We start from the raw sequence: 24,720 nt of genomic DNA on the forward strand, positions 1-24,720 counted from the left end.
TGCACACTAAATAAGAAGTAACGTCGATTATGCAGTTTCAGTACAGTACAGTAACACCTCTGCATTGCATTAGAAGTAACGGAATATCACATAAAACGGGAAAGCGATAAAAAATGAAGTGGCTTGTGTCGGTATTGGTGAATTAGATATTTCAGACCCTTGGTAGTTAATCTTTTGTGCATACTATTATTTATTATTAGTAGTAATAGTAGTAGTAGTAGTAGTAGCAGACAGTAATTTTGTTTGACAAATATTGCGCGCATTTCATGCTGTACGGCTAAAAGAGCAGTAAAACTGTTGACTTCAGAGATTTCATCGCAGCGAGAATGAGGGTTGCGTTCGAAGCTCTTCTCGGTTTGTTTTGAAATCAAAACAAAGACTTGTCGGGCGACGAAAGGGAAAAGTCACTCGATATTCGCTAGCAATTTTCGAAATTGCGTGGGATTCCACAGGCTGAGAATTGAGAATATGTCCGTTGTGGTTCTGAGCGTCAAGCAGGGTGCGACTGATGTCTGTATTGTTTGTGTATGTCGGTGTCGGGGTCTCTACTACGTAGCTCACACTTCAGCAGACTAGCACGGAAAATCAATATTTTGATATTGATATGGTCTGTGGACAATGGTTATACGAGTATGCGAAACTGGGACATGTGAAACTTACGGATGTGGCTTAAACTTAGGGTTATATTTATGGTTAACGTGGGGTTAGATTTAGGTGAGGATTGCATTTAGGTTTGTTTTGTTGTTAAAGTTAGGTTAGCGGTTAGCTTATGTTAAGTTAGCTTAGGATCATATTAACGGTTCGTTTATGTTTACAATTAAATCTAGTTTACTGTTGGAGTTTGCTGCGCGTTATAACTTAGGTTAAATTACGATTTTTGTAGCGGTTAATCGTAGGGATAGGGTTATACAGTCACATACTCAACTGCAGCATGCTGAAACGTCGTTCAACCATTGAGATTACGCTGGTGGAAATTATTGTTAAAGTGCTTCAGAAGCACTTGAGTTTACGCCGTTGCTTCGCAGTCTGGTCGGCGGTCGTTTAACTTCAGCGGCTGCGGGCGTAGGTCAAAGGTTAATTCTATTTGCGTTGTCGGATCATAATTATGGGCCATTGCGAAGATAGCGATATCTCTAAGCCAGTAATGTTTGAGAATCAGCATTGCACTCAGCAGTGATAATCTAGCGTAGCTACTGATTGCCAGTTTAGTCAGTGTTCTCAACATGTGTAGCGTGGGCGACCTCATTGTTGTTGGGGTAATGCGTGGGCCCCGTATCTGGGTAATTTGGGAACCTAACGACTACCTAATGTCATGAGTTTCGTTAATGGCCTAATGATGAGCTCTGAAAATATGACAAATTGACTTTTCATGAACCCTTAAAAGTAGTTCGCTGACTCCCAAGGGGTGCATGGACTGCAAGTTAAGAGCCATGATATGACATGTATCGGTCTTATTAGTCCATGCCATACCATGTCAGGGAAGTAACACATTGACAGTGGAATTATAACAGCGGATAGTATGCAATCCATATGACATAACAACGAAGAATAAACATCAACAAAATAAAATAACAATGCATTAACAATTAAAACATGAAGGTATGGAAACAATATTCAGAGAGACAATGAATGGATCATCAGACAGTAATCATAATTCAGTGCTCGCAGATACTGTACTTAGAAAGGAACCAATTATGATATGAAATTTAAGTCATTGTTCCGGAAGACAATTAGACTGACTGTTCCAAATAGTCGATTCCATGTATTGTATTCCGTATACTGTTGTCAATTAGGGCTGGAAGTCGGGTTTGACTGTCTTCTGCGCGAGATCACACTGATTGATAAGACATCTTACCGAGTCCTGGAATCCTAATTAGCTTGTTCAGAAGCTTGCATCAGATTTCGTGTCGGACGAAATTATAAATTAGGTCAGCAAGTTTACCGATTGTTCAGTTTCCGCTTCACTGAAGATTCTTACGCCTCTAGGATTATCTCTTGTTAGCTTCAGTCGTGTAGCCACTCGCAATAAAGATCATAGTAAAAAGATTAGATTAGTTCTTTACAGCATGTGTCTTCCACAGATACTTCTGGAATATAGGATCGGATAAGCATCGGATTCGAATTCAAGAGAATATGCCAAATTGTCAATGCTTATATATATACATGACTTCAAATAATTATTAACATTGCTGGTAATCGGACAAAAAGATTAAAGTAGATCCTTTATTCCAATATAGGAGACATATTGAGAATGAATTTAATTGTGCTCTGAACAGTCGTCGTATCAACAGTAATCCTTTCCAATCAAAGATCAGTTCAGTATGCTCATATTAATAATTTCATCACATAGCACATGTCCCCTCTTTTTCATCGAGTATCATTTCCCGTCAATCTTCCGATACTATAGATGCGTATAGTACATGCTTCTAATCTATTTGTTCCAGACCAGCCATCTTCATCTTATTTCGCGTGAACCCTCAAAGTCGTTCAGACTTACCCATCCAACATGTGGTGGTACACGAAAAGATAACATACTTAAGAATTCTGAAATCAGGTGGTGTCGATAGAATACTTCATCGGACCTGTTAGCGACTAGAAATTCATTTTCTTATTCGCGTGTGTTTCAATTTAATATTTAATCGCTAGCTTAGTCCTTTTGGTTACTTTGCGAGGGAAAAGAACTGATTGGTTCATGGTGTAAAGCATTTTTATAAACTCTACGTGTCTACACGCATACCATCCAACGTCCCTATACGTCCATATGTTCCTTGGTATTCAATTTGTATATATTCCAGTTAGATTAAAATGTTGTGACTCGCTAACAGTGTAGCATTCAATGTATCTATAAAACTGATAGCTTATCACTACGAATATTGCCAGTAATTCCACGCAGACCTGATTAGAGAAGCTGACTACTCCAAGTCGCTTCAATTCCTTCTCTTCGTGTCACATGAGCCTTCAATATCATTGCTTGTCCAAAATATCCGTTTCCGCTATTCAGAAGCGGATTCTACGTCGATGAGCATCAAACAATCGTTTCTACATTCTTCGATATCCATCATCAGACGCCGGCAGTCTGTTTTCTCCTCATACCCGCCCTCAACATTCAATTTTATTACAGATCATAGGCAATCAGGTCACTAATTCCTAGTCGATTTCTCAGTGCAATGCGAGGCTGTATCTGTAATTAACCGGAATGCGATCCGTTCGACGAAATGACAGCTGAAGGTAAATACGGGAGATGTCGTTAGAGCTGTCATAGTTGGTACTCAAGTTTAAGCAAAAGTACCGATGTAAATTTCTGCTAAAATACAAGCAGAATTAGCGATTTGCAAGTAAGTTAAATCACAAATTCTAGTGTTAATGTTTACAGTAACAAGCGAAAACCGTCAAGTGTATGTGGACGTAGTCTCACATCAACATATTCGGTCATAGTTGTGGCAGTTGGTACTCAAGAACAAGTAGAAGTGGCGATTGAGATTCTTCGCAAGTACAAGTTGGAGTAAAAGGTAAATATATTTCAGGCCTGCTGCCTGAAAACTGAAAACGGCGAAGTGGAAGTAGCTGTAGACGACGACTTCATCAAGTCGGCCAAGTATACGTAATACCCATTTGAGTACAGGTGACGGTTTCCAAATGAATAGAAAAGTTATCTCTTTAAGTGATATTTTGCATGAAAAACTGAAAATTGTGAAGAATTAGAAGCGGTCTAAAATCATCACCGCTTGAGTAATCAGGGACGGCAGAACATTCTCGAGTACTTCGAAAAACGGAGATTCTTTATCAATGACCACTTCTGAAATCCCGCCTCAAGAAAACTGACGTAATTTCAACAGAATCGATCAAGCCGCGTTTGGCCCACAGACGAACAACGTGGCCAAAACTCGCCCCAGTAATCGGCGACGTCATATTCTGGGAGGACGGAGACGCGGAGAAGATCGGAGAGGGATTCTTCTCGACCGTTTTCAAGGTGCGGGGTTTTCAGGAGATATCGCGAGTGCACAAACTACCGGATATCATCTATTGTTTAAACTACTGGAATAAAACTACTGGATTAAAACTACTGGGTTACAACTATAACTACACACTGTTCAAAACTAGCAACTAGAACTATAGCTGGTACTAGGGTTGCATTTAAAACAAACGGTGTTTCGAAACACTTTGTTTAAAACAGGGGTCCCCAACACGCGGCCCGCGGGCCGCATGCGGCCCTCGAGGTCATATTTTGCGGCCCGCGACGTGATTAGAGATTTCAGAATAAAGCTGAGAAAACCATTTTGAAATGCAGTTTCAAGTATTGTTGTTGTTACTGTTTCGAAATAAGCTATTCTCCTGTGCCCAACATCACTATTCGTCACTAGCTTAAACGACTTTGGGGATGGCAACAGCATTCTAGGGATGGTGTGAACATGAGGTTCACGTTCGCGTTCTGTGTGTGAACCTCGGAAATTTAGAGGTTCGCGTTCACAACAGAACCTTGGTAGGTTCTGCACTGTGAACCTTTTCGTAAATTGTAATTTTCACTCCATTATAAGATATTTGGCTCAAATTTATTGCATTTCAACTGCGGGCCACTCCATGCATGGTGCTGGCAGCATAGAAAATCAACACTAAACGAGCATGCACCATTTACCTCGACAACCTTAAAAGTTTTACTTGCTTTGTTGCAAAAATTTTCTCGGAAAATCCAGCTTTCCGTTTGTGAATATTTAGTGACTCTCTGCTGTGAGCTTGACCCGCAATCGATATACGTAGTCAGCGAATGATGCTTATTCAACCAATCAATGACATTGATATCGTCTTCTGATGTAAAAAATCGAACGGTCGTGCTGGGTCAATCTTGACTTCATATCTTTACTGTATCATTAAAACCAAATTCGTGCGATTAAGGTGCTTGCTACTGCTGCATAACTTGTTGTTTGTGGTATCGGTAGCGAGTATAGAAAACAGTTGTACACTCTGCTCAATATCAATGAATCAATACTCAGACTCCGAACACATTGTCCGGTCTGGCTATAGGACCGTTAAGGCGTAAGCTTAGATTCCTTGGTAAGTCCTCGTCGAAATTGTTGGCAAAGCGACGGAAGGTACTGATTTTATGCAATTATTACATCCTTTGATTACCGCAATTGATACAACGTTTAAAACGCCGATATGTACTTCATCATTGTGGCATTATGTGGGCCGAATCTTCGCTAGGTATCGTGTACATTAATGTAGGGCATAGGCTATCACTTCATTGAAAGAAAGGGTTGGAATCAGCAATATGACGTCACGTGACGTCACGAGGTTCACGTTCGTGTTCACACAGAACCTTTCAAAAAGGTTCGCGTTCACACGAACCTGAACCTTTAAGAGGTTCACACCATCCCTACAGCATTCCATCGAGGAAGAATAATCTGCTGAAATGAATGGGCTGGGCATATTGCCTTGAAGTGCAATGGCCAAAACACTGCCAAGATCGAGACGCCTATGAAACGGCATACTGCAGTGGTTCACTGGGGGGTGTGCCCATCTTGTGGGGGCGTGAAAGCATCTGAAGAGGACGCAGAGCTGCGGTCCACTGAAAAAAATTTTGCGCTCTGCGCGATTTACATCTAGTTTAAATTTTGTGTATGGTCCGTGAATTTTGTGTATATCAACAGTCATAACCTTCAATGCCATCCAACTATCCGTCGAGATTGCTAGCATTCTGGTTGCATTTTGTGATATGACGATGAGGGGGGAGCGAAAGTTTTCAGTATCATTAAGGGGGGCGTGTCTGAAAATGCTTGAGAACCACTGGCTTAGGGCTTCCCCAAAGATCAAGCTATACGTGAAGATGGTATTTTAGCTAGTAACGTATCTCGATAGCCCCAATATCGAGTCCTTATTCGCTGAAAAGCGTTTCCAGTATCGTGCACAGCTCAGACTTCAAAATAAAATGAGATTAATGATAATGATTTTTGTTGTATTTGTATTCCATTGATAAAATATTACTTCTTTCGTAGGCACTGCGCCCATTGCCTAAATTAAGTAGCACGGAGTCGTACTGACGTAGAGTCTCAAAACGATGGTTGCTTAGTTTATATCGATATTGAATTAATGCGGCCCGCGGCCGCTGCGAAATTTGAAAAGTGGCCCGCGACCCGTTTTGAGTTGGCGACCCCTGGTTTAAAACATGTTTAAACAGCGTTTTAAACAAATGCCTTTATGAAAAAACAAAGTCGTTTTTTTTTTTCAAACGTCAAATTATGCCATAATTGTGACAAACCATGTAGTATGAGCATACGGACGCTTTGCATCTAGAATAATCGACCAATACGATGTGTGGTGGTTAGAACCCTCGGAATCGTCGTCGGTTCAACAGTTTTTGCATGTAGATATAGAACATATGGTACGGGATGGGTTTTCTGATGATGGTGACTGCCGACCGCAAAAATGCAGCATAAAGATGCAGTGCAGTTTTATGACAGTGATCGGGAGCCCTTTTCGTCGAAGGAGCCATATTTACCATATATTTTTAATTGTCAATGCCAATCCACTATGACGCCACAATCAAATATATGTGACGTTATGGCTGAAAAAATAACATGTCTTAAACAAGGGCCTTGTTTTAAACATGCTTGTTTTAAATTCATTTTTTGTTTTAAATGCAACCCTAGCTAGAACTAACTATCTTTAAAAATGTGCAACGAACTTTCTAAAGCAAAACTAACTAATATAACTAATAATACAAATCTCAGAATTGCAAATAAGCAAATAAATATCGGGGATAGGTTCTTTATTTCAAAAGAAAGAGGTATCGAGTTCGGAATGGGACGGTTTACGACCGCACCAAACCCACCCTGGCTGCTTTACTGGCAATAATTATGACTTTGAGCTGGCAAACTATAAATACTAAATGCAGTTGCATTACACAGTTAACCAGCTGGATTGGTAGTCCGTACGAATCTGATCGCAAGTACAGACAGCATCTTCTTCCATTCAGTTCCATCATCGTCCAAGCGACGAAATCGTGGCCGTGAAAGTGGCGGGAAATATTGACCACCAGGAGGAGCGGGAGATCCTGCTGCGAGAGGTAGCATTACTGAAGAAGCTCAGCCATCCGAACATCATCAGGTAAGAACCTATGGACACGATGTCTCCACATCGACACTGAGGGAGCGAATTTAACCACTGGAATATCTGATACTTTAGATAATAGGATCTCGAGCTTTTTGTAACCCCATAATTTTTTATTTACATGCATGCATGGCGCACCCCTTAAACCAGTGGTTCTCAAACTTCTTTCGACAAACCTCCTTCGATGACAGTGAAAAATGTTGCGCTCCTCTTATCGTGATATCAAAAAAATATTAATAAGAGCAATCATAATAGTTGCAATCCAACGTTTTGCTTGGTGGCATGGAAGATGTTCTGGCTGTTGAGACATTTCTCAAATATGGAATTCGTACTATGGTGGACCAGGGCAATGTGCGGCCTGCAACGCGAATATGAGCGGCCCGCGAATAGCTGCTTGGAATTCAAAATACAAAATTCACTTTTGAATGATAATGCGTCGACTAAAACCATGGACTGTGTTAACTGAACCGGAAATTCGTTTTCTTTGGAACCTGTTTATCGATGTGCCGCGAGCACGCTGTCTACTTACGTCACATTGGCAATGTATAGCTTCAAAAGAAAGTCGATGTTCAAAGTACGACTTAACGATTAAAGTCACAATAAGTTATTGTTTCCATAGAAATTAGTCCAAACCTTCTTTGTTGCCATTGCCTTACTACGCATTGCACGGGTCTGTGTTTCAAATTGGTACGTAATAAGTGTCCAAATCCCTAATTCGTAAAACAAATCAACCAGTGCTCAAGATTACCATGAGTCAACATCACCATAATAAATGAACGGGCATGTCACAGCAAGAAAGGTGAACGCTGAACGCCGAAATTCAAATAAGATTTGGAGCACTGAATATTAGTGGACTATGGATTTATATGAATACCCGCCCTTTGTACCAAGCAGTTTAAGGACTATAATTTAAGCAGGTCTTATGAAAAAAATCACAAGTACAGACACTTGGCCAGTGGGGTGGAGGCGAAATTTGGAGGGAAAACGTGTTTGGGGATTAAAGCGGTTTGAAATGTATCACGTGTTACGAATATTTGAATTATGATTTATGACGGCAAATAAATATTAGTTTTTGGTAATTGACCGTCATTTTGCCATTACGTAATATCAACACATCCACTGAGCAGCAGGCAGTAACAATGTAATTCACTCCTTACAATTTAGAAATAAAATTAATGCGCTGCAGAATATAGTAAGGAAATTTTACTCGCCCCGCCAACAGATTTTCTGCTTTTCATCTGGTCCGTGGGAAAAATTAACTTCTCAATCCTGGAGTAGCCTATACACAGAGTATTAGTCATGAGCTGTGCGAACAAATGAGTATTTTGTTGGAACATAATCATGTGCAATGGTACCACGTATATCACATAGATATTTCACCTATTTTGGAGCCTAATCCCCCCGAATGAGCTTAGCTCAAACATTGCTGACCAGAAGCTAAATCAAGAACCAATGGGACAGCTATGGGGATTCAACAGTTACATCTCAGTCAGGAACATCTTCTGATTAATGCAAGGTTCGGCATGAGTCAAAATGTAGCATCGGTGTTTGGGTGGTACGGTGCAATTATGGCATGTAAAATCGCAATATCATTGGGAATATTCCATTTTCGAAACGAGGAAGTTTCAACACAAATTGAACTCATTTCTAGTTGAAGAAACATCATTTGTCCCTGGTGACTTTGCGTCGTCCCTGGTATGCTTTCACACACTCCAAGGACGGCGCGCTGCCCAGTATGAGAACCCATGTCCAACGATTGCGAACCCAAAGTGAATGCAGGCCTGTCTGTAAAATCTAATTTTTTGGGTAAAAGCCATAACCAGGTCTAACAGAAAAACATAAGCCTTAGTCAGGAACTAGATCTAACATACTTAGTTTTACATTTCCTGGAGAACGATACTTCTACTTGTAATTGAGTAGATATTTACGACGTTACTTTCATGCTTTGTGAGTACAAACGATGACCACTTTGACCCACTAATTTTAAAGACAGAACTAGTTTTACATTACTTACGGTTTACCTTCTTGGATATCGCTACCTACTCATTTACCTGAGTAGAAATGTATGTCGGTATTGAGTTCACAGATGATTTGTCGGTTCACCGATAACATCGAATCCATATTGCACTTTGAAATAAATATCCGGCCATTATAGGTCGTTATTTCTACTTCTACTGAAGTACCGATCATCAAACCTTTGGCCATCCCTGTCCGTGTTTTACAGGTATCTGGGTCTCTGCGCGAAGGACGGAGCTTTCCATCCGGTGCTCGAAGTGGGTCATTTCACAATCGTATTGGATGCAAAGTATAATTTCCATCGCAAACATTTCAGTTGATCAACGGCGGCTCACTGAACGGTTTGCTCACAGACCACTCCATCACGCTTTCATGGCCGGAAAAAATCCAATTCTGCCGTGACATTGCGAAAGGAATGCACTACCTGCATTCTAACAGCGTTTTCCATCGAGATTTGAAGTCAAGGGTGAGTGGTTTAATTTGGTGACTGGCGGTCATGGGACGCAAGACGTCGCAAGAATGAGTAAATTCCAATTGTGAGTGCCTTCAATAATTATAATACCAATAATTATTGATCTTTTCTATCGATGGTCATGGTCATGAATGACTATACTAAGGAAATTTTAAAGCCAAAATGAAATAATTATCATATTTATTTTTCAAATAAATAGGGAGACAAGAGAGGCGAATCACAGACGGGCCAAGCCGGACCTGTTAGCGCAATCCATCGTATGATGCTCATAATTTTTAACTGTTTTCAATCGATGATATTGTCACACTGATTCCGAACATCTAAATATTTATGATACTAGGCAGCGGAAAATCCCGGAAATAGTCAAGAAATGTGAAATTTAGCTTTGCTACGGGCAATGGCAACACAGAGAAATTATAACCTGTTGAGGCACGGATGAATCTGCCTCACTAACAGTTAGTGATTTTCGCAGAACTGCTTGATTCACATGAGCGAGATGAGTGGCCGGAAAATCGTGGTCGCTGACTTCGGCCTCGCACGAGAAGTGGCAGGAGATACGATGACGCCTCGGAAAATGTCGGTGGTCGGTTCTGCTTTCTCGATGGCGCCGGAACTTCTGAACGGCGAGCTGTATAACAGCAAAGTGAGTATTTATATCGCAGTTCCGGCGAGGTGATCAGTAAATAAGTACTTCTACTTTTCCGCAGTACTGAAGTAGGTGTTGGCTACTTGCACTACTTTATGATTACTTCATTACCATATTTTCAGACACTCCTTAGAGTCCACTAGTGTCTCCATGTGACGTCACACTAGAAATACCTTGTCCATCCATTGTATATCGGAGTGGAGTTTTGAACGCACTGTCTTGAATATACTAGACCATTTTGCATTTCTGATTTCATCTTTGGTTATAGGCTAGGGTTCGTATTCTCATTTCATCTGCAAGAGACCCTCCCAAGTTACGCATTTCTACCGCGGTGCATTTTATAACAGCACTTTGAAAATAACATCCTCAAAAAGGGACTCTTTCGGTTGCAAAACACGTCTAGTATTTGGCAATTCACAAACGAACCGGAATGAAGTGGAGGAACGATATATCTATTTATTTTATCTGTTGACTAGGGCATTCTGTCAATGATATTGGTTTTTCCATATAATAGGAATAAATTAAATCCAGTGAATCCCACCTTTATATGGTCGAAACTCTATTTGCAATTCGAAATTGTTTCGTGGTCAATCTTAAAATATGACATGCTGATTATTAAAACAAGGTCAGCACCTCGCCCATACTCACGGCCTATTTTGGAAGATAATTGCGCTCAGCACCTTCGCCATCCCCAGAAAAATGGCAGATCACCCCCTCTCAATTTGAAAACCGCTGCCTTTGACTGAAGCTTCCAAAACGACCTTACGCGAGAGTAGGAATATATTGTCCTCCCATCATCGCAGATACCATTAGACTTATTTCAGGAAATCATGCATATTTCTTAATTTTATTTTGCGAAGGAGAGGGTACCCATAATAAGATCAATATTTATAATGACACTAAATCGAGCGAGGAGAAGATTCTACCTATTTGTAGTGTCACTAGTCATTTTGCGTTAGTCTCGGAGAACCATTTTAGAATTCACCAAGCAGCCTCCTTCAATTAAATGACAAAAGGTTGCGACCCCTGAACCAAATGTACTTTTCAGGACTAGTTAATTGATTACGTTTGAAAATTTTATTTTCCACGTACCCTTGAAGTAGACCGGCATGTCTTGGACTACCGATGCTTTTACCTGAGTAGTAAATTACTCCGCGTTCCCTTTACTGGTAGTTGAGTAGCAACGCTGTCTAGTTTGACCAATCTTGTTTCGCATCTAATCAAGGCAAGGCTTTCTTCCAGGTGGACGTGTTCTCGTTCGGCATCTTGGTTTGCGAAATTATGGCACGCGTTGACGCCGATCCAGACGAACTCCCGCGCACGGACAATTTCGGGTTGGATTTGAACAAGTTTTCACTGATCTGTCCGGACTGCCCGGTCGACCTCGTTGAGTTGGTGCAGAAATGCACAGAGGTATGTATAATTATTTGTTTGAACCACCTACCGATGTGGAGATACTGTGAGAGTAATCGTTCAAGTAGCAGTATCGGGTTTTCAGGTAAGCAAAGAAGTAGGTATCGTGAGTAGTATAGTAGATCGCTCGTGACCTGGCAGGGGCTCTTATGGGTGCGGTGGCGAGCGGCTGGGAAATCGGGGTGGCGAGCGGCTCTTATTTCTTATGGGTGCGGTGGCGAGCGGCTATTGCGTCTTATGGCGGGGGTGGCAAGCGGCTCTTATTTCTTACGGCGGGGGTCGCAAGCGGCTGGGAAACCCGGGGTGGCAAGCGGCTCTTTTGTCTTATGGCGGGGGTGGCAAGCGGCTATTGTGTCTTGTGGTCGCACGGTAACCCTTTTCAGTATAGGGATCGGTCGCATGCGGCTTCATTGTTGGTATGTCGTACTTCGTGTTGAATATGTATCAAGTAAATAGTCACGTGATTGATCCTTAGTTAATGTGTATAATCCAAATTATTAAATATGACCGATTCGAGTTAATCCCAACGTTTACGGTGATTACGACTTCAATATATCGTTATTCTTATGGTGGAGGTGGCATGCGGCTATTGCGTCTTATGGATGCGGCGGTGATTCGTACTTTCGGGTATAGACTGCGAGTGGCATGACGTACTTTTAGCAAAAAAAGGTGTGAAATAGTTTGCTAAATCTAGGAATCACTTGCTTGGTAATATTTTGGTAATTAGTTGGACACAGAGCCGGCGTAGACGGCGATTCGAATACCAACAATATCCGCGTTCACATTGTAACACTTCAAAAAGGTGTGAAATATTTGTAAAATCGTACGAGCGCTCACAAGATAACACGTCAGACATAGCCATCTCTCGCGGTTTGGTGTTACAGAGGTAGGAATCACGCGCAAGTAATATTTTGTCACAGAACTGGCGTAGACGGTGATTCCAATACCAGCAATAGCCGCGTTCTCAAACTAACACTTCAAAAAGGAGTGAAATAGGTTGCAAATCCCGCGATCGCTGACAAGATAACACCTCAGACATAGCGATCACTTGTGACTTGCTGTTACATACATTCCAATCGCCACAATGTAATATTTTGATAATCTGTATGTCACAGAACTGGATTTCACTGGTAAAATTTAATAACTAACGAATAACAGAACCGTCGCAGACGGTGATTCAAATACCGACAAATTTCCACTTATTTCTGACCCAACCCTAATCCTCTGTGAAGTTGACGCTTATTCAAAAAGGTGTGAAATAATTGTAAAATCCTACGTCGGTGACGCGATAATGCATCAGACATAGCGATCTAGGTATAGTACGGTGTCGGAATCCATTCGCGAGATGTTCTATAGGTATATTGAGGTAATCCGAAACGAAATATTTTGACTTGGCGTAATGTGAGTTGAAATAGGATTGACAAACATGACTACCATCTTTGCAAGTGCCATTTCGAAATTATACGCGCAATGATTTGAAACAAATAATGAAACATTACAACTCTATTCACGATCCGGCTTTCCGTTTGTCAAAGATACATTTTAACACCTTACCATACTCAAAAGAATTATTCACAACATTAACCGATGGTAAAAATATAGTTTTAACTTACTTGATTATATCACTACAACTCGCAAACTTGAATTAAATCCTGGTTGTATTCATATGACCGATAATTTTTATTCAACTGTAAAGGTCGTTCCTATTCTGTAAGACAAAGTATTTACTAATCGGTACATATACGACTTGACATAACCTATTACATTTTGAGTATACGAGATTTGAATGTCTGAACAATATCTGAGAATTAAATGATCACAAGTGAATCCGTATATTACAGCGTAAAAGATGTTGGAATGTCAGCAACTCTGTACGGTTATAGTTACTACCACGAATTTACCCGGCCAACTCGTCATGATCATTCCTGAAATCAACACAAACATGACCACTGACTTGAGTTAACCACAAACATCATAAAGTTTTAAATCCACTTGTAGCTTACGTATCATTTGAATGCGGGTTATGTTTTATTGCAATTGAGTTAACGGAAATAGTATTAAGGCTCGATATTTTAACATTTTACCATACTCAGTCAATCAGGAAAACCTTGTCAAGTAAATCCGTTTGTAACTTACCCGACCAACTCAAACAGTATCAGTATGAAAAACAGCCAAGCATACACGAGTCCATACAATCACTAAAACCTAAAATCCATAACAAGTTCGGTTTTACTCATATCCCTACGACGCATCTTTTTTATACAACTTTAAAAGTCGTTACTATTCTGTAAGATAGAGGAATTACTACGCGGTATATTCTGCAAGACAAAGTAATTATTACTCGATATATTGTGTAAGACAAAAGTAATTACCACTCGGTGCAGGTGACTTGAGATTAACATAATATGTTTGAGTATACGAGATTTGAAAGTCTGATCAACGTATAGTTGCGACTTCATTTCTTACAATCGAACGCTGGTGTTATATCGAAAGTTACCATTCTGTAAACATAAGGATTGATACATTGATGTGCCATACGTAATAGTTGATCATGACTTGATTATTAAATTATTCGTGTTAATTAGACCCGGCGTTGTGGTAAAGGTTATTATGACAACAACAATCTTTTCTGTACCGTTGTTATTAACATATCGAGTTGTAAAACTATGCGTGTCTGAAATGTTCATGATTGAAAAATTATTCCACCTTGGTACATATCACTCTGCGTATCGCGGATATCAGAAAATATTTTACAAATGTAATTGTTTCCAGTAACCAAGACTCAAGATGAAACAACGATTTCGTTTGCTGATTAACAACCGGTGCAATACTTTATTGTCGGAATCTGCGACATCGAATTGAAACATTCGCACATTACGCAGTACGAAAATATCACTTTGGGCTCCGGGGCGGTGTCATTTAATCTGTGTTAAACTCTGTTCACACTCTCTGTCGAAAATGCGTGAAATGTAAAAACATTACAAGGTCACACTCTAAGACTTTGATCTTCAAAAAAGTAAATAGAGGTATCTTTACTGGATGGATTCTATTCAACTGTAACAAAAGTATTTTTCCAAGTGAAAATGATATTTTACTCACGTAAACGACGGACTACCAAGTGAAAATGGTTTGTTGCTCAGAGAAAAAATATATTTCCAAGTGAAAAAGGTTTGTAACCCAGGGAAAAATATATTTCCAAGCGAAAAAGGTTTGTTACCCGGGAAAAAAATATATCTCCAAGTGAAAATTGTTTGTTACTCAGGGAAAAAATATATTTCCAAGTGAAAAAGGTTTGTTACTCGGGATAAAATTAATTTCTAAGTGAAAATGGTTTCTTACTCTGGGTAAACGTCAGATCTCCAAAGGAAAATGATATGTTTAGTCAGGTAAACGATGGACTGCCAAGTGAAAGGGATAATTTTACATAGGTAAACGTCGTGGGTTCAGTGTCGTTGGTCTTGTTAAACGTAACTGTCGAGTTGTACAATATACTTGTCGTGAGTATACAATTATGAAGGGATAGAATGAAATTGCTATTATGAGTGCCAGAAGGTTGTTCTATGTAGATTTGACAGTAACCCTATCATTCGCATATGACAAACACAATCATGGCCATTAACCAACTTGCTCGGTCTCGATCAATGCAAAAGAGATGATTCGTTTTTTGAAACCGTAGCGAAGACCACATGTAAATCTATGCGATAGACTTCCATCTCCTTACATTCAGTCGTTTCGTTTCCATTTTAATACGGTCCCCACATGTATGACATGCACACACTAACGCCGTAAACAGAAGTCGATGATTTTGATTATTAAAAATATTTCTTGACTACATCGGAATGTCTATGTTGTAGAAAGTAAATACCATTATGGTGTTGTATGTTTAATGAAAGCGATTGGTTACAAGTATGGTTTGGGAAAATAAAATTTATTTTTCTGTATGTGGCAGTTTGTGAGGAAATGAAAATAGATTCGTGGTTTTAATTGGATTGCACTGTTTTAATGTATGCTTCAACGTGGAGACTTGATGCTGAACAACAACTCGATTCACAAAACAATTTTTCACTGGTGTGCAGAGGGTTAGGAACATTTTAATACAGCTCCATCTACTGGTTGTTGTGAGGATAATCATGTGATGACTCAGCACTTTTCGTTAGCAAAGTAGATTGATATGTGTGTAAGATTCGAGAGTCGTTACTAGAAAACGTATGTACTCTGTTGTTGGAGTAGCTGGTTTATTGTTATGACATTGACAGAATCTCGAGAAGTGAGTATGCCTTACATTCACGAAAGTTTACGTGGCTCCGTTGTAATAAATTGGTGTTAACTAATCTCGGCGGGATACTGCAATTGTGCTGGACTTACACGTGGTATTCGCATACTGCGCACATACAAACTTTTGTGTAAACAACTCTGATGTTTCTGTTAGTACTCGTTCTGTGTTGAACTATTTGATTATTAAGATACATGAACAACCATTCAGACAATAAAGTTCTTGTGACATTGAAACAGTGTGAAAGCACCGCCAATCATTGTACAGGATTGTAGCATGGGAATATCGAGTATTTTCGTGTAACATGAATATATTTCATATGCCTTCGGTAAGAAATGAGTTATGTGGGATAATAATTAGTGTCCTACAGTAAAACTTGTTGTGTTTGATTGCATACTTTTTTATCATTGTTTGTTGCGGTTTTGAAAGACGGGTGAGTTTACGTCTAAATGTAGTAAGCCTAGTAGCTCAAGTAATAAATTTTACTCGTTTGAAAATCGACTCGTTTGAAATACCGATCAATGGAGTAACAGTATCAATATGAATGGTATATTATTTTTTGCGATATGTACCAACCATCTAAGTATAACTTGTCAAAAATTTATCATGTCATAGAAAAGTCGGTTGTTACGAATTCGACACAAATGTACTTCGATTATTACGATGATGGAAATTACGATCAACGGAGTATTTCGAGGTGGATGTGTATCGTTTGGTATGTTCACCAATCACTAAATGTCGGTTAGTTGAACGATACATTTACAAGTTTACCGAAATCTTGATTTACAAATGACAGCTTGATGATGTAAAGCTCAACCACTCAAATGTGTTCATTGCAATTTGACCCAAACAAAATATCGAATGGAGACCAACACATTGGTTTCATTTCCGAGTGGGTGAAAATTTTTTCTGCTGGACCCAATATGATTTACATTTAGTAAAAGGATCTACACCGATTAGATGAAACTGTTCAATATCCAACGAGTGAGTGAAATTTCTTAGGGTTTTGATTTACCGAGTTAATTATCAGCGATGGTCAGGTATGATTTGTAGTTAGAAAAAGCGACCCACGCCGATTAGGCGACACTGTTTAACATCCAATGAGTGAGTGAAATTTCTTAGGGGTTTGATTTATCGAGTTAACTACCAGCGATTCAATCACATCCAAGTAACGTATTTTAGTAGCGGAGTATTGTGACGAATGACAATGGGAAAATTTCCAATTTCTCTGATCGTGTGCGTTACACAATTAGTTCTAGTACGCATTCAGTGAACATCATACAAATTGACAACAACTTTCCTTAGTTTGGTTACATGATGACAATTATTCTGGAGGTTCAAATCGATATCGCTACTATGAACAGCAATACAAACACATTTTTGTAGATTTCAGTGTAGCACATACTTCGATCTTAGAGTGTGACCTCGTAATGTTTTTACATTTCACGCATTTTCGACAGAGAGTGTGAACAGAGTTTAACACAGATTAAATGACACCCCCCCCCCCGGAGCCCAAAGTGATATTTTCGTACTGCGTAATGTGCGTATGTTTCAATTCGATGTCGCAGATTCCGACAATAAAGTATTGCACCGGTTGTTAATCAGCAAACGAAATCGTTGTTTCATCTTGAGTCTTGGTTACTGGAAACAATTACATTTGTAAAATATTTTCTGATATCCGCGATACGCAGAGTGATATGTACCAAGGTGGAATAATTTTTCAATCATGAACATTTCAGACCCGCATAGTTTTACAACTCGATATGTTAATAACAACGGTACTGAAAAGATTGTTGTTGTCATAATAACCTTTACCACAACGCCGGGTCTAATTAACACAAATAATTTATTAATTAAGTCATGATCAACTATTACGTATGGCACATCAATGTATCAATCCTTATGTTTACAGAATGGTAACTTTCGATATAACACCAGCGTTCGATTGTAAGAAATGAAGTCGCAACTATACGTTGATCAGACTTTCAAATCTCGTATACTCAAACATATTATGTTAATCTCAAGTCACCTGCACCGAGTGGTAATTACTTTTGTCTTACAAAATATATCGAGTAATAATTACTTTGTCTTGCAGAATATACCGCGTAGTAATTCCTCTATCTTACAGAATAGTAACGACTTTTAAAGTTGTATAAAAAAGATGCGTCGTAGGGATATGAGTAAAACCGAACTTGTAATGGATTTTAGGTTTTAGTGATTGTATGGACTCGTGTATGCTTGGCTGTTTTTCATACTGATACTGTTTGAGTTGGTCGGGTAAGTTACAAACGGATTTACTTGACAAGGTTTTACTGATTGACTGAGTATGGTAAAATGTTAAAATATCGAGCCTTAATACTATTTCCGTTAACTCAATTGCAATAAAACATAACCCGCATTCAAATGATACGTAAGCTACAAGTGGATTTAAAACTTTATGATATTTGTGGTTAACTCAAGTCAGTGGTCATGTTTGTGTTGATTTCAGGAATGATCATGACGAGTTAGCCGGGTAAATTCGTGGTAGTAACTATGACCGTACAGAGTTGCTGACATTCCAACATCTTTTACGCTGTAATATACGGATTCACTTGTGATCATTTAATTCTCAGATATTGTTCAGACATTCAAATCTCGTATACTCAAAATGTAATAGGTTATGTCAAGTCGTATATGTACCGATTAGTAAATACTTTGTCTTACAGAATAGGAACGACCTTTACAGTTGAATAAAAATAATCGGTCATATGAATACAACCAGGATGAATTAATTCAAGTTTGCGAGTTGTAGTGATATAATCAAGTAAGTTAAAACTATATTTTTAACATCGGTTAATGTTGTGAATAATTCTTTTGAGTATGGTAAGGTGTTAAAATGTATCTTTGACAAACGGAAAGCCGGATCGTGAATAGAGTTGTAATGTTTCATTATTTGTTTCAAATCATTGTGCGTATAATTTCGAAATGGCACTTGCAAAGATGGTAGTCATGTTTGTCAATCCTATTTCAACTCACACTACGCCAAGTCAAAATATTTCATTTCGGATTACCTCAATATACCTATAGAACAGGGGCGGGCAACTTCTCCAAGTCGGCGGGCCGGATATAGGAAAATTAAGTACTTGGCGGGCCGGATTGCTGAATCGATACATTATTCGCCCATTTATCCACGTATACAAGGAAGAAATCGTATTTAATGAATGTATTTTAACGACAGCAATGCAACTTCAAAGCCATTTCTCGCCAATAAGGACGAAGACAATGTGGATTTGAGAACAGCACTCTCATACAGCAGAGGTGGCCAATCTTTTTGCCAGTCACGGCTGCATTTCGACTACTCATGTAGCCTACGGCCGCATTCCAGGAAATAGTCGTAATGAACTAGCAGGACGCCAAATACTCATGTTAAAGTGTCTATGTCCATTTCCGGCGAACTCCGTACTAATCTATTAAATAATGTAGGCTGTTCATAGTCGCGCAAAGCGCGAAAATTTTTTCAGATTCATTAATGAATTTCGTAATGAAAATTAGTAGTTCAACATATTATTTCTCATCCCATGTGATCAAATTCACCGGTAGAGTTGGTGGAGGGTCGGTCAGGGCAGGCCAATTATTATTAGTCACTTTGTTGCATGCTGTTCTTTGCATGTCTTGACCTCCAATCAGGATTGTCGGTATAGTGAGGAGAACACGATTCCTAGTTGGTATTTCTATATGTTTCGCATCTGTTCGCAACTGTACTGTGGGGCTCTGATTGCAAAGTGCGCAACTATATTAAAATCGAAAAATACAGTCGCATTAAATCGCGTGCTGCGCGAAGAAACTTTCAAGAATAATTAAAATATTTCAAGAAATCGGGAGTCAGTTCGTAAATTCAAATTCCACGTCGACAGCCGCCAACACCTACTAATTGAATTACATGTCCACGGCCGCACAAATTTGCTTCTACGGCCGCAGGTTGGCCACCCCTGTCATACAGGTACCACCATGTCTGCTACTCTCTGATCAATCAATACACGGTGCAATCCTTCATCAAGATTTCAAGGCGTTCAATAAGCCCGGTACCCCAAATTTACCTAGATATCAATGCATTAGGATTAAGTAGGTGACGAGATAGCGTGGTTGTTAAACTGTGCGGCCTGTCTATATCGATATTGAATTCATGCGGGCCCCGGCCTCGATATTTAAAATTGGCCCGCGACCCGTTTTCAGTTGGCGACACCTGGCATAATCGGTGTCTTACAAAAGCCTAGAAGTGTGGGACGTGCTACAAGTCGACGGTTACGGAATCAAAAATAAGAAATATCGGCCTGGTGTAAATGACCATTGTCGTCGACAAACACCATTATTACCACAAATGACATTAGGGTTCAGTACATCGTAAATGCCGATAATGCAAGTCTTCTCGCTTCGACGAACTTACGCGTAAGCTCCACCCTCGCTCGCTGTGCATACATGTGTATAAAAACATACAATCACTAAAATGTATATGAGCAACTAGTGGGGAATCTCGGAAGACTGGGGCCGGCGGGCCACATTATCATGTAAGACGAAAAACTGTCCGCGGGCCGGACAAAATCCCTTCGCGGGCCGGATCCGGCCCGCGGGCCGTATGTTGCCCACCCCTGCTATAGAACATCTCGCGAATGGATTCCGACACCGTACTATACCTAGATCGCTATGTCTGATGCATTATCGCGTCACCGACGTAGGATTTTACAATTATTTCACACCTTTTTGAATAAGCGTCAACTTCACAGAGGATTAGGGTTGGGTCAGAAATAAGTGGAAATTTGTCGGTATTTGAATCACCGTCTGCGACGGTTCTGTTATTCGTTAGTTATTAAATTTTACCAGTGAAATCCAGTTCTGTGACATACAGATTATCAAAATATTACATTGTGGCGATTGGAATGTATGTAACAGCAAGTCACAAGTGATCGCTATGTCTGAGGTGTTATCTTGTCAGCGATCGCGGGATTTGCAACCTATTTCACTCCTTTTTGAAGTGTTAGTTTGAGAACGCGGCTATTGCTGGTATTGGAATCACCGTCTACGCCAGTTCTGTGACAAAATATTACTTGCGCGTGATTCCTACCTCTGTAACACCAAACCGCGAGAGATGGCTATGTCTGACGTGTTATCTTGTGAGCGCTCGTACGATTTTACAAATATTTCACACCTTTTTGAAGTGTTACAATGTGAACGCGGATATTGTTGGTATTCGAATCGCCGTCTACGCCGGCTCTGTGTCCAACTAATTACCAAAATATTACCAAGCAAGTGATTCCTAGATTTAGCAAACTATTTCACACCTTTTTTGCTAAAAGTACGACATGCCACTCGCAGTCTATACCCGAAAGTACGAATCACCGCCGCATCCATAAGACGCAATAGCCGCATGCCACCTCCACCATAAGAATAACGATATATTGAAGTCGTAATCACCGTAAACGTTGGGATTAACTCGAATCGGTCATATTTAATAATTTGGATTATACACATTAACTAAGGATCAATCACGTGACTATTTACTTGATACATATTCAACACGAAGTACGACATACCAACAATGAAGCCGCATGCGACCGATCCCTATACTGAAAAGGGTTACCGTGCGACCACAAGACACAATAGCCGCTTGCCACCCCCGCCATAAAACAAAAGAGCCGCTTGCCACCCCGGGTTTCCCAGCCGCTTGCGACCCCCGCCGTAAGAAATAAGAGCCGCTTGCCACCCCCGCCATAAGACGCAATAGCCGCTCGCCACCGCACCCATAAGAAATAAGAGCCGCTCGCCACCCCGATTTCCCAGCCGCTCGCCACCGCACCCATAAGAGCCCCTGCCAGGTCACGAGCGATCTACTATACTACTATCGTGGGCCTTGCTTTTTCACGAAAAACTGTTAAATAAAATTGTGGATCGGACCAATGAAAGGAAATAGATGTATCGTCCTAAATGTCTTCGCAACTATGAGTGGTAAGATCGATCTCTAAGTAACTGAGAAAGTAAGAACTCTGGGCCTTTTTGCCTAAGTAATTGTTAGGTAGAAGTGTACAGGAGACCAGAAGGGCTAAGATAGAAGTAATACATACACGCTAAATGTGCACTCGAACACGAGTAGACGTCTTAATTACGTTAGCGTTCTAGGCCCTCTTTTGCCTCAAAAACTGAAATATGTTAAGTTCATGTAGAAGTGTAAATTGTCTTAAAACATAAGTCGTTGCGTAAATTGTAAAGGTAAAGTGAAACTTATTTGAGTTACTGTTCAGTTTTATAGTTCAATCTGGTTCAACCCACTTTTTCCAACCCTGCTCCAGTGATATAGATTATAGAATGACTCGTATAAATAATATAGGAATTTTCCTCAGTCCTAATAGCTTCTGGCCGTATTTTCCAAGTATCAGGACTGATAGACGAAGTAGCCTACCAATCATATGGTAACCACTATTCTTCGAAGCTAAAAGGAAAGGTTTGTCTTGGCCGTCCTAGTCTCGAGTCATATGACTTGGTTCGGATCATGCACAATGACTCGAGTACAAGTCGGGTCAATACAAAAATCACGACTCGAGTGGGACTCGAGTCATTAAAACCCTGGTGTACATGGGACCAAAGGGGTGAAGTAGAGGTAACGCTGATTTCTACTCGCATAAAATCCGAAGTATGTAATTTACTGAAATGTAGAACAGTAGCCTAACAAGTCTAGTTTTGATAAAGAAAAAAACTGAAAGCTGATGAGTCAAAGTAGAAGAAGAAGTAAAAGTAGTTTAAAGTCAACTTACCTTACCTTCGTAGCGAAAGTTGGCGAAACCGACTTGAGTAGTCCGTAAAATCAGAAGTACTCGGTAACTGACCAGCTCTGCACTTGAACTACACTCATTCGCAGGTGAACAATCCTCTTTCACGACCATCTTTCGGTGACATATTGGAGAAGATTCAAAACCTCGGTTGTGACGTCAGAAAATGCATGAACGAACGTCATCCCGTCAACGAAATACCTCCGTCATCCATTGTGTCACAGGCGTCGCTACAAAAGAGTCGTGGTCGAAAATGCCTGCCGGCCAGTGTCGCGTCTTTAAAAAGGAACAACAGTTTGCCGGGTTTGGAAGGAAAATGCTGCCTCGAACCGAATAATCATTGATCGATCCGGATGCCTCGAAATCGTAACCGAGTGGAAATGAGAACGGATAGTAATCGGCGCCGGATCACGATCTCAAGATTGCGGTCTCTAGAAGACTGGGAATGCTGGATAATTCTGACAGAAATCTTGAAATATGGAAGACTTCGGATCCGGAACGTTTCAAACCTGTAGGATTTGAAGTGGTGTCAAAGCATTCAGCGTTGCCACTCAAGTAGAGGTCGAAGTAACGCGCTAAATTTCTGCTCAATTACAAGTAGAAGTAGCGACTTGAAAGTCTCATCATCATTTCTTCAAATAGAAGTAAAACTCGAAGACATGAAGTAACTAGTCTTCTCGCAATTAACCTGAGGAGGTTACATTCACACTACTCGTAAGATGCATCATCGGTTCTACTAGTGAAAATTGACCAATGGCATTGATACAGGGATCTTTTGATAAGCTGCCAAGGGAACTTCGCATATAATAGTGAATCTGATCCAAGATAAATCCTAAAACTAATATCCACTTTACACTCCAAAGTGTAGAAAGTAAATTATCTTGCCGAAAAATGCTTAAAGTAGATGTGGATGCAATAAAAAAGCATAACCATTAGAGTTAGAATTGCACTTTGACAAAATTTATTTCAGAACTCGAAAAAAGTAGAAGTAGCCTACTTCGTTGCTGAATACCTCTGAATGTGTCTTATCAATTGCATTAGTAATTTTCTACTTTACTATAAATTTGCTGTAATTTTGAGGAAGTCAGCTATCTTATCGTGACATGAAAATACGTGGAACAGGGGTCACCAACCTTTCTGAAACCAAGGGCCACTTCTTGGGTACTGATTAATGCGAATGGCTATCACCTAGCAGTTACTCCCGCCGTTAATCCGTCCGATGTTTGATTTCGTCACTTGGACATTCGTAGCAATGGGCATGGCTTCCGCTCCTTGCCAAGAACGGATAACGCTCTCCGGGACTCACACATGAGTCTCCAAGTTCAGTTGTGTTGCCGTACTTCGCGTCGAAGCGCCAATCTCCATCCCAACGCTCTGGTATATTACCTAGACTGCCGGGAACTTCCACGAGGGCGAAGACGAGCAACGCCTCGACCGAAAACTGCATTCATGTTTGCCTGACCCATGTTCAATGTTCATAGTGAGCCATTCTCCACTTCGACCTTTTAAGCTCTCATTTGAATATTTGCGATTGCAGCCGCGGGCGACTCATTTGGTCATGGTGGGCGAACTGACACTAGCGGGAACCGCGTTGGTAACCCCTGACGTGGACGGACGTATGAGAGAAAGATCCCTCTATGATCATACCGTCTGATATTTTGACGAGTACAAGGCAACATCACTGATATCAATGATATCACTCTTAGGACATTGTGCGTTAGTGCATTCAATTTCTCAGCTTGTCGCCGATGATAACCCGGCGAGTATTGAATCGAATTGATGAGAAATGGAACTTCAGGGTTTCTTCGCGTTTTATTGCTTCCATGACGTCATCATCGCATAAACAATACAAAACCAGATATATATGCCTACAGTTAAATCATATATTCATATTGAGTTAAACGGGAATATTTCCGGCGGACACGGGTAAACCGTCAGCATCAAGTTGAGAATTTAAAAGACAGTGGTATCAACTAATATGACGTCAGAAGCATGAATA

At 40.2% G+C, this 24,720-nt stretch overlaps 1 protein-coding gene across 1 annotated transcript; it reads left to right on the top strand.

Moving 5' to 3' along the window:
* Positions 1 to 24,600, top strand: LOC145451500 (dual specificity testis-specific protein kinase 2-like). The gene is made up of 8 exons (XM_080329715.1): positions 1 to 3,228; positions 3,837 to 3,970; positions 6,971 to 7,101; positions 9,329 to 9,377; positions 9,437 to 9,586; positions 10,065 to 10,235; positions 11,481 to 11,651; positions 22,811 to 24,600. The coding sequence occupies exons 1-8, from the start codon at positions 3,216 to 3,218 to the stop codon at positions 23,063 to 23,065; spliced, it is 1,074 nt and encodes a 357-aa protein (XP_080185841.1). The 5' UTR covers positions 1 to 3,215; the 3' UTR covers positions 23,066 to 24,600.
* The last annotated feature ends 120 nt before the right edge of the window (positions 24,601 to 24,720 follow it).

The sequence above is a fragment of the Botryllus schlosseri genome, chromosome 12 (assembly GCF_051294905.1).
Source record: "Botryllus schlosseri isolate E-star chromosome 12, Bs_hap1, whole genome shotgun sequence".
Lineage (NCBI taxonomy): Eukaryota > Metazoa > Chordata > Ascidiacea > Stolidobranchia > Styelidae > Botryllus > Botryllus schlosseri.